This window comes from Lagenorhynchus albirostris, chromosome 20 (assembly GCF_949774975.1).
Source record: "Lagenorhynchus albirostris chromosome 20, mLagAlb1.1, whole genome shotgun sequence".
Classification (NCBI taxonomy): domain Eukaryota; kingdom Metazoa; phylum Chordata; class Mammalia; order Artiodactyla; family Delphinidae; genus Lagenorhynchus; species Lagenorhynchus albirostris.
Window position 1 is genome coordinate 12,884,857 of NC_083114.1, and position 13,832 is coordinate 12,898,688.

General features: G+C 43.1%; 1 protein-coding gene across 6 annotated transcripts in view; it reads left to right on the forward strand.

Moving 5' to 3' along the window:
- SMG6 (SMG6 nonsense mediated mRNA decay factor) overlaps nt 1-13,832 on the forward strand; it is a 237,989-nt gene that overhangs the window by 114,814 nt on the left and 109,343 nt on the right. For 5 of the 6 annotated variants that reach the window (XR_009537678.1, XM_060135024.1, XM_060135026.1 and 2 more), the window contains one exon: nt 4,894-5,095. Coding sequence is in view for 5 of the 6 variants with exons in the window: in XM_060135024.1 (XP_059991007.1) it covers nt 4,894-5,095 (202 nt within the window). In the remaining variant the exon portion in view is untranslated. Of the gene's footprint in view, nt 1-3,926; nt 4,216-4,893; nt 5,096-13,832 lie in introns of those variants that run through there. The other variant, XM_060135027.1, reaches the window with a different exon arrangement.

Consider the following 13,832-nt stretch of genomic DNA (forward strand, 5'->3'; position numbering starts at 1 on the left):
ATATTACATATCTTAAGAATATTTCTCTTGCTGTGGCCTTTTGCCTTTCCCCTTTTGTGTTTATAGTTCATGGACTTTCTCTTTTTCAGTTTCTTTGTGCCTAGTTTCTATGCCATCTTAGCTGTATTTCCAGAGAGTCTCACTCCAGAAACCAAAAGACCCAACTCGTTTCCCATCTGTACTACTTCTCTGATCTTCCGTAGCTCCAAAACACAATGCAGGGCTTCTTCTCACTCACCTCTTTCCGGGTTTGTTCTGCAGCTGTGGAGTTTGAATGTTAGTGTTTAAACAAGCTGGTATTACACAGGAAATGGCCACCTCCACAGGCCCCTGCAGGCTTGTAACATGGGGTCATTGTACTTGATATTAATCACCAGTCAGCCTGTTCCCCCAGTAAAAATACGAAGGGGTGTGTGAGGGCTCAGTCCTCCTTAGACTTGCCAGAAGGATGGCCTGAGCCCTGGTCGGGCCTTAGTACTCCATTCTCCAAACTGTCTTCCTCCTTCAGTCCCGTCCTCGGATGGAGTTTGCAGAAAAGTTCATTCTTGACCTCTTCCCTATAAAGCTGGCAGATCTGCCTTTCTTTCTGAGTTCTAGGAAAGAGATAGGTTGTTGTGGTATAACTTGCCTCGCATATCTCCCACCTTAATCTTTCCGAGCATGACGTAGTTAAGTAACAGATCGTGTGAGAAAACTCCAAAATGGTAGAAACACAGAAACCCACTGGTCCACCTGAGATCAGGACTTCTCAGTTCCTTGGACTGAAGCTGCTTTTCTAATGCTGTTTGCAGAACTAACCCCAGCCTGAAGGTTTAGTCTGATTCCCCAAGTCAATATCCCCTCAAACAACCAGCCAACAGTGTGTATATTGGTGCATTTCTGTGAAATGTGTTTCCCTAGTCACCTGGGCTGACCTGGGCTGCATTGTATCGGCCGGCAGCTGCACTGCACTCAAACTGACAGCTACATTAAACCTTGGAATTCTGAGGCAGTAAAAAGTAAATTAACTCTTATTTTTTTCCTTTCCTGGTGGAGTAAGTGAATGCATGTCTGTGGGGAAGTGGGTGAGCCTTGGTCCTGAGTGCATACCTATAACTAGCCACTGCTGGTCTGTCCCAAGCTAGAATCTGGTGTTCAGACTCCAGCCAGAAGTCTGCTTTCCTGGTGTGTGGTGTGTTCTGTGGGGTTGGGCCACCGGGTCACCCTACCACTGCTGATCCCTGCCCACTAGTCACATCACAGCTGCTTGAGAGGTTCCCTTGCCACCATTCTGAGAGCCATGAACAGACTCATTGGATGCAGCTTCATGTTCTCTGGCTGCCTTGTGTCTGTTTGGTGGGATTTTTTTGGACTCTGGGAGCTTTCCCAAAGTATGAGTTGGGACCACAACAAGCCAGAGGGACTTGCCCAAGCCTATGGCACCCTAGAGGGTCCATTTAGAACCAAAGGTGGCTTGAGAATGTCTGAAAACTCTTGGGGAGTCATTTCCCAGGCATTCCTAGAAGATTGGGAGCTGTTTAAAGTTCCTCTCGGCCACCAGAATTCGACTTTGGGCTCCTTGGTCCAGGCCAACCTTGAATCCTTAGAATCCAAGGACTAGATTGGGGTGAAGGTTGGAAGGCACTCCCAGCTGGGGTGAGGACTAGAGCAGGAAAAGGCGAACTTTTCCCCTTCTCAGACAGGAAACCCTGTGTTCACCCATGGAACTGACCTCTCAGCCCAGAGGCCTGATCGGGGTAAGCTGAGGTGATGTTGCCCAGGTTCCAGGAATCACCTCATACTTCTGCAAATATCTTAACTTCTGAGTTCAGACATCTCACCTAGTTTTTCAGAGTACCTCTTCCTTTTAGTATTAGTTTCCTGACACTCCCCTCTGCCCCACCCTCTGTGGGGGTCACCGTATGGTCCATGGGTGCCCAGTCAGCTGGGTTCATGTTCGTGGTGCTCAGTGAGAGAGGAGAGAACTGATGATATGTGAAGTGATCGGGGGCCGTCCCACTGCAATACCAGAAGAAAGTGGCCACTCAGAATCACACACCAGTCTGACAGGATCAGGGCAGAAACGACCCTTCATCGGAGCATTTTGTGTATTCCCTTGGTTCTGCTCAGTCTAGCTTGGCCCTTGGGCCACTTTACATTTCTGAGTTGGGAACTCAGGATACTTCCTATGTCTTTTGGCATCAGCTGCTATCTTACAAATCAATACTAGGGTAGGAACACTCATCCGCTTCATTTTTGCAGTGAGTCTTAAGGTTTTGGCACAAGGTGGGTGGTAATGGGCAAAAGGCAGATGTGGGCAGGGGTCCCTAGTAGTGGCCAGCAGCCGCTGGGAGGAGTCAGTTTTGGTTTATCTGAGCCTTAGGGGACAGGGAGCATGGTAATGAGAACCACATGGTACCACATATTCCTTCGTCTTGGATCCAAGATGGTAGGGGTGGGAGGATGAGAGAGGGATGTGGGGCCTCCCATTGTGGCAGCCGTGGGTAATTTTCTGCTGCCTCTCCCCGGCTGGAGATGCTGCTGCCCTCACCCCCCACCCCCATCTACGTCCTGAAGCAGCCTTGACCTGCACAGCACCAACCGAGGCCCCCAAGCCAAGAATTCAGCTGGGAGACTTTTCACCTTCTTCCTTCTCACTGTCGTCTTTCCTGTTTATTTTCCAAATTGCTGCTCTGCAGCGGAGCAGTGCCTGTTGGCCAGAGCTCACCAGCGCTGTGGGAGCAGACTCAGGCAGTGGGCTCAAGTGGCCAGCAGGGCACTGGGGGAGGAAGCGGGGAGCTGGAAGAGCCTCCCTGTGCGTCTCCCATGGGCAGCGCTAACCTCGGAGGCGGCCCTGAGCAGCCCTATCACATCCGGTGCTTGTCTCTGCAGCCGGGACCGGAGGATAAACTATCAGAGCTGTGGGGCAGTGCATCATTCCTCTTATTATTTTCTTCTCTGCAGATGGGGTCGTGGAAAGTTCAGTTCCTTTTAACCCTCGAAGTTCTGTTTATTCTACAGCTGGTAGCCTGAATGCTGCGTTTCCCATTACATCACAAAGGGGCTCAGGCAGATCTCTGCACTAAAACGTGTTGCAACTGTTTATTTTTTTCCATATTTAAACATTTCTGACAGCCAAGCTCAGCCGGGCCAAAAGATGGAGCTTTGTGAATGAGCCTGGTTGTCGGTGTCTGTGCAGGGAGAGGCTTTAGAAAACTCGTGTCCCTCCGGTGATGCTTCCCAAACATGTTCTTCTTCCTGGGCAAAGCCTGTGAGGCGAGTTACTTGTGCAGTACATGTGTGTTGATTATGTGCCGTCGTATGATTAATGGAGCTGTGTTCCGCCTGGTTCCCAGGACACTCTTGAAAACAAGATGTTTCATTTCATTGCCTTTTCCTAGTGCAGTGATTACAGTAAATAAACCAGGGCAGCCTCCTTCCACCTGGAGCCAGTCAAGGAGTCCCCACACCTCTGTCGCACTTTCTCCCCCAGCATCACCTTCAGTGCCCTGTCCCTTGAATGCCCTCTTCTCTGCCATCTCCCAAAGGCTCCCAGTCTCCAGGAGAAACACATTGCTTGGGTCTGAGGCCCCTCCCTAGCAGATCTGGCTCATGCGCAGTAACTCCTCTGGGAAGATTCCAGGATGTGGCTCGCTCTCACAGCTCTCTTCGCTTCTTGCCTCTTGCCGCTCCACCTCTTGAGCGTAACTGTAAAGCTTTTCTTTGTTCTTCTATGCAGCTCACTCCTTCTAGAGTACAGCTTAGCATCCACAGGGCATTCCCTGTTCCAGAGTCCCTGGTTAAGGCCGTCTTCTGGAAAAGGGAGCCAAGTCTTGTACAGCCCAGGGCCTATGGATTTGGCAAGCCCTGGCTCTGACTGCAGTTTGGCTATTTGAGCTGCGTCCTGTGCAGACAAAAACGAAAGCTCTTCAGGATCGTTAGCACCCATCAAAGCAGGGATATGAACCACAGTAGATGTTTGACGAATGATGGTGACAGAGAAATGAACCTTCTTTTTCTTATTCTGCCCTGGAGTTTGAAATGGGGAGAGCTAGACTGTGTGTTAGATGTGTTAGGTTCAGCCAGGACTCGGTGATGTGCAATTAGGAAGGAGCAGCCATCCCAGTTTTCCCAGGACTGAGGGGTTTCTGGTGACATGCGACTTTGGGTGCTAACATTGGGACAAATCCCAGGCAAACCAGAACAGTTGGTCACCCTATAGCTAACCTTCCACAGGTGAGGGACAGGAGAGGGAGAGGGATGGCCAAGACAGCACCAATACTGGTTTGTCGGCCGAAATGCATGGGAAGCTTTACCCTCCTGGGAAGATCTTGGCAGGCCAGGAATGTGGTTTTTGGTGGGTGTGTTTGATTGTTTTCCGACTTATATGTAGGAAGAGATTTCTGAAGCATTGTAGGGGACTGGGGTGGGAGGTAATAACCACATGACTCTTTGCCTGGTGTAACTGGCCCCTCTGGCTGTGTGGGAAGAGGGGAGATTGGCACTGTGTTGCTGTCTGTGTGGCATATACTTGGCTGGACAGGAGTAGGGGAATTCTGGGAGCTGCCTCAGGCACTGGTTGTCTTGAGTGTTTGAATAAGTGTCTCAGGCACACTGTCTGGAAAGGTGACAGGACCTGCATTAGGCAACTGATTCTCTTAAGTTCTTTTTCCTTTCTGGTTAGGATTAAAAACTCCCCCTAATCAATTTCAACTTTGCATAGATGGACACACACCCACCAGATTACTGCCACGGGCGCAATTTTGTATCCTAGCGTTTGGGGTTAGATTTCCTGACAGATGCCAGCCGCAGACAGCATAGTGCCACGAGTACCTCCCTGCCCGCAAGTGCTCAGAATACTTTAACTGGTCCCTCTTTAGAGCTGCTCTCCTTTTCTTACCATCTTTCTCACAGGGTTGCTGTGGATGTCTGGTCGATGCTGGCTGATTTCTGTAACATACTGACTGCAGTGAATCAGTCTGAGGTGCCACTGTACAAGGACCCGGACGATGACCTCACCCTCCTTATCCTGGAAGAGGATCGGCTTCTCTCGGGCTTTGTACCCTTGCTGGCTGCCCCTCAGGACCCCTGCTACGTGGAGAAAACCTCGGATAAGGTCAGCCCCAGGCCAAACATCCCTCCCCATTCACCCCTCCTCTTAATTCTCCAGACCTTTTTATTCTTGGGAAGTTTTCTGTGCAAACGGAACATGATTAAGTCATTGAGAAGGGTGTTAAGGGAAAATATCGACCTTTTAGCCGCTGACATCCAGCTCTGCGTCCTGAAAAAAAAAGCCCTCTCGACTTCCTTTGGTGTGTGTGTGCGCTCACTGGCATGTTGTATATACGATCATTTCCTCACTTGTTTAAATAGTGCAGCTTGTGTTGGCAGTGCTCTCACTCAGCTCCAAATGGTTTGCATCATGCTTAAAGCACCCTCCTTCCTCCCCCCTTTCATCCTTCCCCCCAGCCACAAAACTCTGCACTAGGAAAACAGCCAGGGCTTTTTCCCTTCTCTGAGGAGGAGAGTGATAAATAGGTGACTAGAGAGAAGCAGACACCATGTGTTAACTTACAAAAAAAGCTTTTAGGAGTATGAAGCATTCCCCGCTGCCTGGTTTCTATTTTTCTTCCTCCGAGGACTGTGTTTTAACCTGAACTTTTTCCTCGTCTGTCTGTTTATAGAAAACAAAGCCCATTGCCTGTTGCCCTGGTGGGGACTGTGGAGCTCGTAGTCTCTGCTTAACAGTTGGGTCTGTGGCCAGGTGTGGAGAGTAGAGCAGTCCATTCTGCTTCACATTCCTGTGCAGCGGTTGCTAGGCTGGGGAAGTCGTGCCCACAGACCCTGGGAGCAGGGTCTCCTGTGCTGAGCAGGGGAACTCAGTGACTGACCCCTCTGTGGAGTTGTTAGCATCACATCCCCCAGGGGAGAGCCTTTTGGTGGAGAGTCCACAAGTGGCTTCGCAGAAGAAAGTCTTTTGACCTAGATGAAGTATGTATAGAGGTGTAGGTAGTTGTTTTTTGTTTTTTTTAATGTCAGATAGTAAAAACTAAATTCTAAGCATAAACTGCAAATATGAGAGATTTTATGTTGAATATAAAATTTTTTAACTCATTCTTAGTGAAAAAAGAATCTATGTTCCTTGTAGACAAGTAAAAAGAAGAAAAACGTATCCACAATCGTTCTACCAACTGGTAACACAACTGTTATTTTTGCTAATTATATACAATCATATTTAACTTATGGTATAAACACACACTTTTTTTTTAACAAAAAAACTGGGGGTCATATTATACATGTTATTTATAATTTGCTTTTTTCATGTAGTATCTTTTAATGTATTCTTATTTGGAATCATTTTTGATGATCACTTAGTATTCTTTTCTGTGCCAAGATTTCTTTAACCAGTCTTTGCTTTATTGAACCAAGGGACTGTCCTGAATTTTTGAACTACTATAAACAGGTGATTCCTTATAGCAGAATTTTTTTCATATATTCCCTATGGTTACATTTCTATATGTAGATAAAGGTTCTAGACATTGACATGTCAAAAGCTCATACTCTTTGGGTACATTTAATGGCTAATATTGGGAATGTGAGAACCTTTGTCTCTCAAAAGGAGTACTCATTTTATGCTTTTCCAATGAAAAGTTGGAATAAAATCCTGCTCTTCTAGTCTCAGAAGGGAATAATAATGGGGAGTTGTAGTGTGTGAGGCAGAGGACAGCTAACAAAGTTCAGAATTTGTGGAAGATGTTCGGTTAGAAGAGTTGGAAGAGAAACTGGGTAGCCATGGCTTGGGCCAGGGGAATCCTAGTACATACTGTTTTTCTGTGATCACAGGGTGGTCTTGACACTGGAGGGTGCTTTTGGGAGTTGGCGATTGGGTCAGCTGTCTTTCAGTGCAGAACAAGGAAGGAGTCCTGTCCAGCTTTAGACTTGCTCAGCCCTGTTTTCCCATCAGCTCTCCCAGCTTTAGTGTTAGCATATGATACATGTGTATGGTACAGTATATGGTAGATACAATATGTGACCTGGCAGAAGAACACAGAGCCGGTGATCCATGCCCTCAGCCTGTGGTCGTGAGCCACAGACTGCCCGGGGCAGTCACAGCTCTTTGAGACTAAGGGGGGTCTCCACTTCAAGGACTGTGAAATAGGTGTGCCCAACACAACATCTCCCCCAAACATGGTCTTTCTTCAGTCTTCCCATCTCAGTAAATGGCAGCTTTGACTTTGGGGGTGCTCATGTCAAAATTCTTGGGGTTATTCTTGGCTCCTCTCTTCTTCTCACACCTCCATAACTAATCCGTCAGCAATCCAACTCTTCCTTACCCTCAAAATAAACGCAAATGCAACTCTTTCTTACCACTACACCCTAGTTCAATTCAACAAAATGCCTTCTGACTGGTTTCTCTTATTCCTCCCTCCTCCTACTCTCCAGTCTGTTTTCAACACAGCCACTGGAATGATCTTTTTAAAACATCAATAAGATCATGTCACTTCTTTGTTCACGGTCTGATCCAGCTCCTGCTGCTTTCCTTGTGCCCAGTATGCCCTAGTCACATAGGCGTCCTTGCTGTTCCTCAGACAAGCCACACACCCGTGCCTCAGGGTCTTTGTACTTGCTTTCCTCTTAACCTGGAACACCCCGTCCCCAGATACCTGTGTGGCACTCTCACTGCCTTCTCAATGCCACCTTGTTGGAGAGGTCTTCCCTGGCTACCCTATATAAGATGTTACATGCCTTCCTTTTCCTTTTTCTCTGCTTTATTCTCCATGGCAGAGAAAAATAACACCTCTTGAATATCTAGCATGTATCAGTCCCAGGACGAGGTAATTCTGTCCAGTATTTCATTAAGTCCTCACAATATGCCTGCCAAGTAGGTATTTGTACCTTCATTTTATAAAAGAGACAACTGAGGCTCAAGAGAGGAGTGAAGAATGATGGAAACATAGGAAACATCTCCATGGTTGACCTGGAAGATTAGTATGGATGTGTCCAGAGGGACTTTTTAGGAACTCTTGACCTTTTAGATATCTGAAGAAGATAGACATCTTCTCCAGCTTCTAGTGTTCACTACTAAGAAACGTAAAGTATCTCAAAGACTCTGTAGCAGCAACACGAGCCGTTTCACTGCTGGTGGAGATTAGTCACCATGTTTGGTCCAGCCTGGGTGCTCACTCAACAGGCATTCACTGAGCGGCCTGTATTACACACCTGCACACACAGGAGAGATCCAGACATACAAGGCAAACACCCTCCTAGTTTGGGAGACAACTTACGGCATATACAAAGATGTGAGAAGCAACCTAAGTTAATTTGAACCTATAGGAGGAACTCTTGAAATTTTGTGGAGTTGGTAGTTTCCCAATGAAGGCATTGCTCAAGGAGCACTGATTTGGCATTAACCTATCACTGTATTTCCCAAGCATGTTCCCCGAAACTCTAGTTTTATAGGTTCTTAATAGTTAGGTGAAAAAAAAGAGTTTCACAATCATGTAAGTTAGGGTAACACAGTATTAGACAGAATCCATTACTGAAAGACTTCTTGGAGTTTTAATGTGGTGTACGTTGCGAGGGGGATACCCTTTGCTATCTTTCCCAAACTTGCTTCACCCTTGATGTTTCTGATTTACTGAACATCTTATAGGATTAATATTCTGCCTGAAAGAAACAAACCATGGTAGAAAACCCAGGTATGGGATGAGTAAGAGGTTGCTGTTGGGATTATCCAAAAGTAAGATAAAGAGTACAGATTAGTGTAAAAGCAATAGAGTGGAGCTGGTTGCATTTAGAGAGAAACATCACAGATGTTGAAAATTAGAGCCAACTAGGAGAAAGTGATCTTAGGTTCGTTGAGTGGCTGCTCGGCACCTAAATTCAGAGGTTAAGTAGCTTATCCAAGGTTATGTAGCTAAGTGAGGAAATACAGGATTAGAATCCTTGTCTGTATGACTTCAGAACATCATGTTCTTATGAATGGTTTGACATCTAGGATTTGCTTCAAAATAATGTGGGAAGGAAGGTAGACAGGAATGTAGATGGGAAAAAAAAGGCCAAATATTGATCATTATTAAATCTGAATAATGGGTACATGGAGTTTAGTATTCTACTTTTGTATATATATGAAATTTTCCATAAGAACAAGTTTTAAAGGAATAAATAAATAAAACTCCATGTCCTTTCTGCTGCATTATACTTGAAAAAGTAATCAAACCATAATAAGAATAAATTTAAGATGTTGCGGTCAGTAATCATGTTCCACGCACTGTGCTAAGCTCTTTACACGTATTTCCTCATTGAAACCCCAGTAGCCCTTTAGGCAGATAGGAGAAGTGATAAAAAGAAAACTGTTTTAGGAGAAAGATGTTAAGTTCATGTTATATGTTAGTCGGTATCAAAAAAGCTTAATTGTCATCTTCAAAATAAATGCATGTGATTGTATAGCTATAGGTGGTACTGAACAAGGATTTATTTAGTGATAGGCTGTGTCTTTCCTCGGGCTCTAAAGTTACCATTTAATGATAAGCAAAACGTTGATGTCATAAATAGATGTAAGCAATCCTCATTCTAGCATCCCCAGGAAGATTAATCCGTGTGATCTTCTTTGTTTTCCTTCCCATATCATCTGATCAAGAACTAAGTGAAGAACTTTCCAACAAGCTAATGCCGGGGCTACCCTTTGGCTTGATTAGGGAATAAATTATAGGTCATATTATATGGTGATGTTATAAGTCTCACGATCACATCCCATTCATTCTTACAGTAATCTTTGCTTTCTATCTGGATGTAGGATCCCAGGAAGCTTTGCCATTAATAAAATATGTAATTGAGGTTAAAGATGAGGTTTAAATTGTCCAACTTTTTTTTTTTTTTTTTTGGCTGCGTTGGGTCTTCGTTGCTGTGCGCGGGGCTTTCTCTAGTTGCGGCGAGTGGGGGCTACTCTTCGTTGCAGTGCACGGGCTTCTCACTGCAGTGCCTTCTCTTGTTGTGGATCACGGGCTCTAGGCGCGTGGGCTTCAGTAGTTGTGGCTCACGGGCTCTAGAGCTCAGGCTCAGTAGTTGTGGCGCGTGGGCTTAGTTGCTCCGTGGCATGTGGGATCTTCCCAGGCCAGGGCTCGAACCCACATCCCTTGCATTGGCAGGAGGATTCTTAACCACTGCACCTAAATTGTCCAACTTTTGAAACTAGTGGCTTGTCTGTCTGTTAAATGATATTTTTGGCATGTTTGTTGTGCACATAATTACTCCCAAATATTTTAAATAGAAAATATAGAAAAGCACAAGAAAATAAAAATCACCTACAAACTACCACCTAAAATTAGCTGGTGTTAAGGTTTCATATATGTCCTTTCAGTCTTTTCCCCGCCCCCATGCTTATATGTGTGTACTTATTCTTTTCCTTTCATAAAATTGGGACCATACAGTATATGCTTTGTTCTTGTTTTATGTTTTTTAAACACCCTTGTTTTTATACACACACACACACATACGTATATACATACATACATATATAGTTTGGGGGGAAATGTTGCCTTTGTTTTTTGGTGGTCTGGAAAATATTAATTTTAAGTGCTACCAGTGAGTAATTTTTTGAAAAACATACATAATCTTCTATTCTCAAAGTATCAACATCAAGAGTGAAAGGGGAAAAAAAACAAACAAACAATTGACTATCCCATATTTAAGATGTGAAAATTAGGACTGTTTACAATATGTATTTTCTTTTCACACAGTTGCATTTTGTTTCTAAATTTACAATCGTTATTTAGAATTAATTTTATAGCGTTTTCAGTGTTCAGTTTTCACCGTTTTTGTCTTTTTATTCTATGGCTTTCCCATTCTTATGTTCTTTACTTTGATTCATCTGTTATTCAGATGCAACATTGTAGAATTTTTTTCAGCAAAGATAACATGGAGGCTTTTTAAAAATGAAGGTGATTTTTGTGAAATACAGTAGTAATATACATACTCAAGCAAAAGGGTCAAACAGTTCAAAAAAATATATAGTCAAAGTCACCCTCTAGGGATAACCATTGTTAACAATTTGATATTTATCTTTTTAGACCACTTCTATGCCCATTGAAACATATTTATAAACATATATACATATATGATCAAAATGATAGTGCGATATACGTTCTCTTCCTTACTTTGTTCTTTTCATTAAACAGTATATCGAGGACATTCTTCATGACTACTTTTTGAACAGTTGTGTTTTGAAAGTGTTCTTATTTTGCCCTTGCACATGAATGGCCACTTAGCTTAGGTCAACTTCTTTCCCCTTTAAAACAATAGCTATTATTCCATTGCATTAATGGTTAGGAAAAATTGGAGAAAAGTCTGGTTTTTCTTCCTTTGTAGGTAAACTTTTTTTTTTTTTCATACAGCACGGGTAACTTATAACTCTTTAAATCTTGAATTTCCAGTTGAGGATTTGTTTAGATGTTGGGCTCTGTACTTTAATTTTTCATGGCACATAATGAGCTCTTTAAATAAGCAGATGCAGTTCTATCTTTAGATCAGAAAAGTTTTCATCTCCCATGTCTTTGATTGCTAATGTTTGTTCTTTTCTTCAGTAATTTCTTTTCTCCTAAAATGTATATTAGACCTTTGTTCTTTGTACTGTACATATTTTTCTGTCATCATTTTAATCCCTTTTTGCTTTGCCTCTAATCTCGGAAGGTTTCTCAAGTTTTTCCTGTCTTTAATTGGTTCAGATTTTTATAGTGCTGATTCTACTCTTTACTGCTTCTAATTCAGTTCTTAAGTCTGCTGTTGCATTATTCGTTGCCTTACGTTATTTCCCTATCTTATCCTGTAATGTTTATATTTTTGCCTGCCTTTTACCAAGGTCTCCTTTATCTGTTTTGTTTTATCATTTATTTTTTAGCGTACTTCACAGAATCTATGATTTTAAAAATCCAGTTGTAAGAGTAAAGCAGATACTGTCTCCTTCAGCTAACATTTCCCCCCCAGGTATTCTCTATTTCTCTCTTTCTTTGCATGCTCTGTTCCCTTTTTTATCTTGCAGACTCTTTTCATAGGCCCCCACTTGTATTTCTACAATCTGATTCTGGCCTTTTATATTTCTTTGAACAAAGAAAGGTTTACTCAGTTCTGATATTTTCTCCACAACAGGTTAGGTAGATTCCCACTGGATGCCTTCTTTACCTACAAATATCATTTAGAATCCCCTTCTCAAGTCTAAAACTGGTTGATATATGTTTGTATTACCAAGTCACCACCCTGAAGCAGCTGGGGAAGAGGCCAGGTGGTGTGCATTCTCAACATACGAATTTATTTTCTACATTTTCTTTCCTGTATATAATGGAGCTACTGTACCAGAATGAGTATCCCATGTCCAGTTTCTGTTTCACATAAATGATATAGCAATTTCTGACCTTCCCGGAGCTGTGGCCTACCATGGCAAGAAGAACTTCCACCCTCCGGCCACTTCCCACTTACATTTACTTGGGCCTCTCTGAACTGCTGATTGTGATTGGTACTGATTTGTAGCAGTGAAGTCTTCCAAGCAGTGTTCTGCATCTGCCCCCATACCCTCACATTTTGTGATAGGCAGAATAATGCCCTCCCCTAAAGATGGTCCACATCTTATTCCCCAAAATCTGTTAAATAAGTTACGTTACAAGGCAAGAGGGCCTTTGCAGATGTGTTTAAGTTAAGGATATTGAGACGGGAAGATGACCCTGGATTATCCAGGTGGTTTAACGTAATCACGAAGGTCCTTGCAAGGAGGCAGGGGTGTCAGGGTCAGAAGAGGGAAATGTGGTGATGGAACCAGAAGTCCCAGGGAGAGAGAGAGAGATCTGGAAATATGCTGCTGGCCTTGAAGATGGAGGAAGGGACCATGAGCCAAGGAGTGCAGGTGGCCTCTAGACACTAGAAAAGGCAAGGAAACAGATTTTCCCATGGAGCCTCCAGAAAGAGCACAGCCCTGCCAACATTTTGAGTTTAGAACTTCTGATCTCTCAGACTGTAGAATAATAAATTGTTTTGTTTTAAGTCATTAAATTTGTGGTATTTTGTTACAGCAGCAATAGGAAACTAATTGACCCTTCCAAACTGGAGAATTTTGCCAGGCTTTTCATGGTTTCTTCTCTTGCTGCTTTCTTTTTCTTTTTTAACCTTTTTAATTACGAAATATACGTATGGAAATATGTAAAACAAAAAGACTCATCACAAAGTGAGCAACTGTATTACCACCAAGCATGTCAAGAAATAGAGATAAGGGTGATTAATTACCAGTTTCATTCAGCTTATGTTGAAGGTTCTAACCAGTACAGTAAGATAAGATAAAGTACTAAAAAGACGATTGGAAAGGGAAAAAAATAAAGCTATCTTTAATTGCAAATAATGTGATTCATATGTAGAAAATAAGGATAAATTATTCAGATTAATAAGTGAGTTTAGCAAAGTTGCTGGATATAAAGTCAGTATACAAAAATCAATTCCACATCTACATACTAACATCAAGCAAAATGAAAATTTTTTTCTTTTAAGTTGCTTTCTTAGGAAGGGAAGCTGTGAATTGGCTCTTAATGACCTGTTTCCAGCTATCCTCTATCCATCTGGCAGTAATTCTTTATGGTTTACGGCAGATGGATGGCATTTTCCCATTTAATAGCTATTGACTGCTATGCGTCAGGAGCTATTCTAGATTCCGCGGCCCTTGCTGTGAACACAGTAGACAAAGGAGGCATCATGGGGTGTGGGGGATATACTCTGTGTATTCAGTTTGGTCACTTCATTTGGGATTTTGGAAGTAGAGTTATTTAAGTCAGAAATGTATGCTTTTTAAGGTTTTTTTTTTTTTTACTATAAAAGTC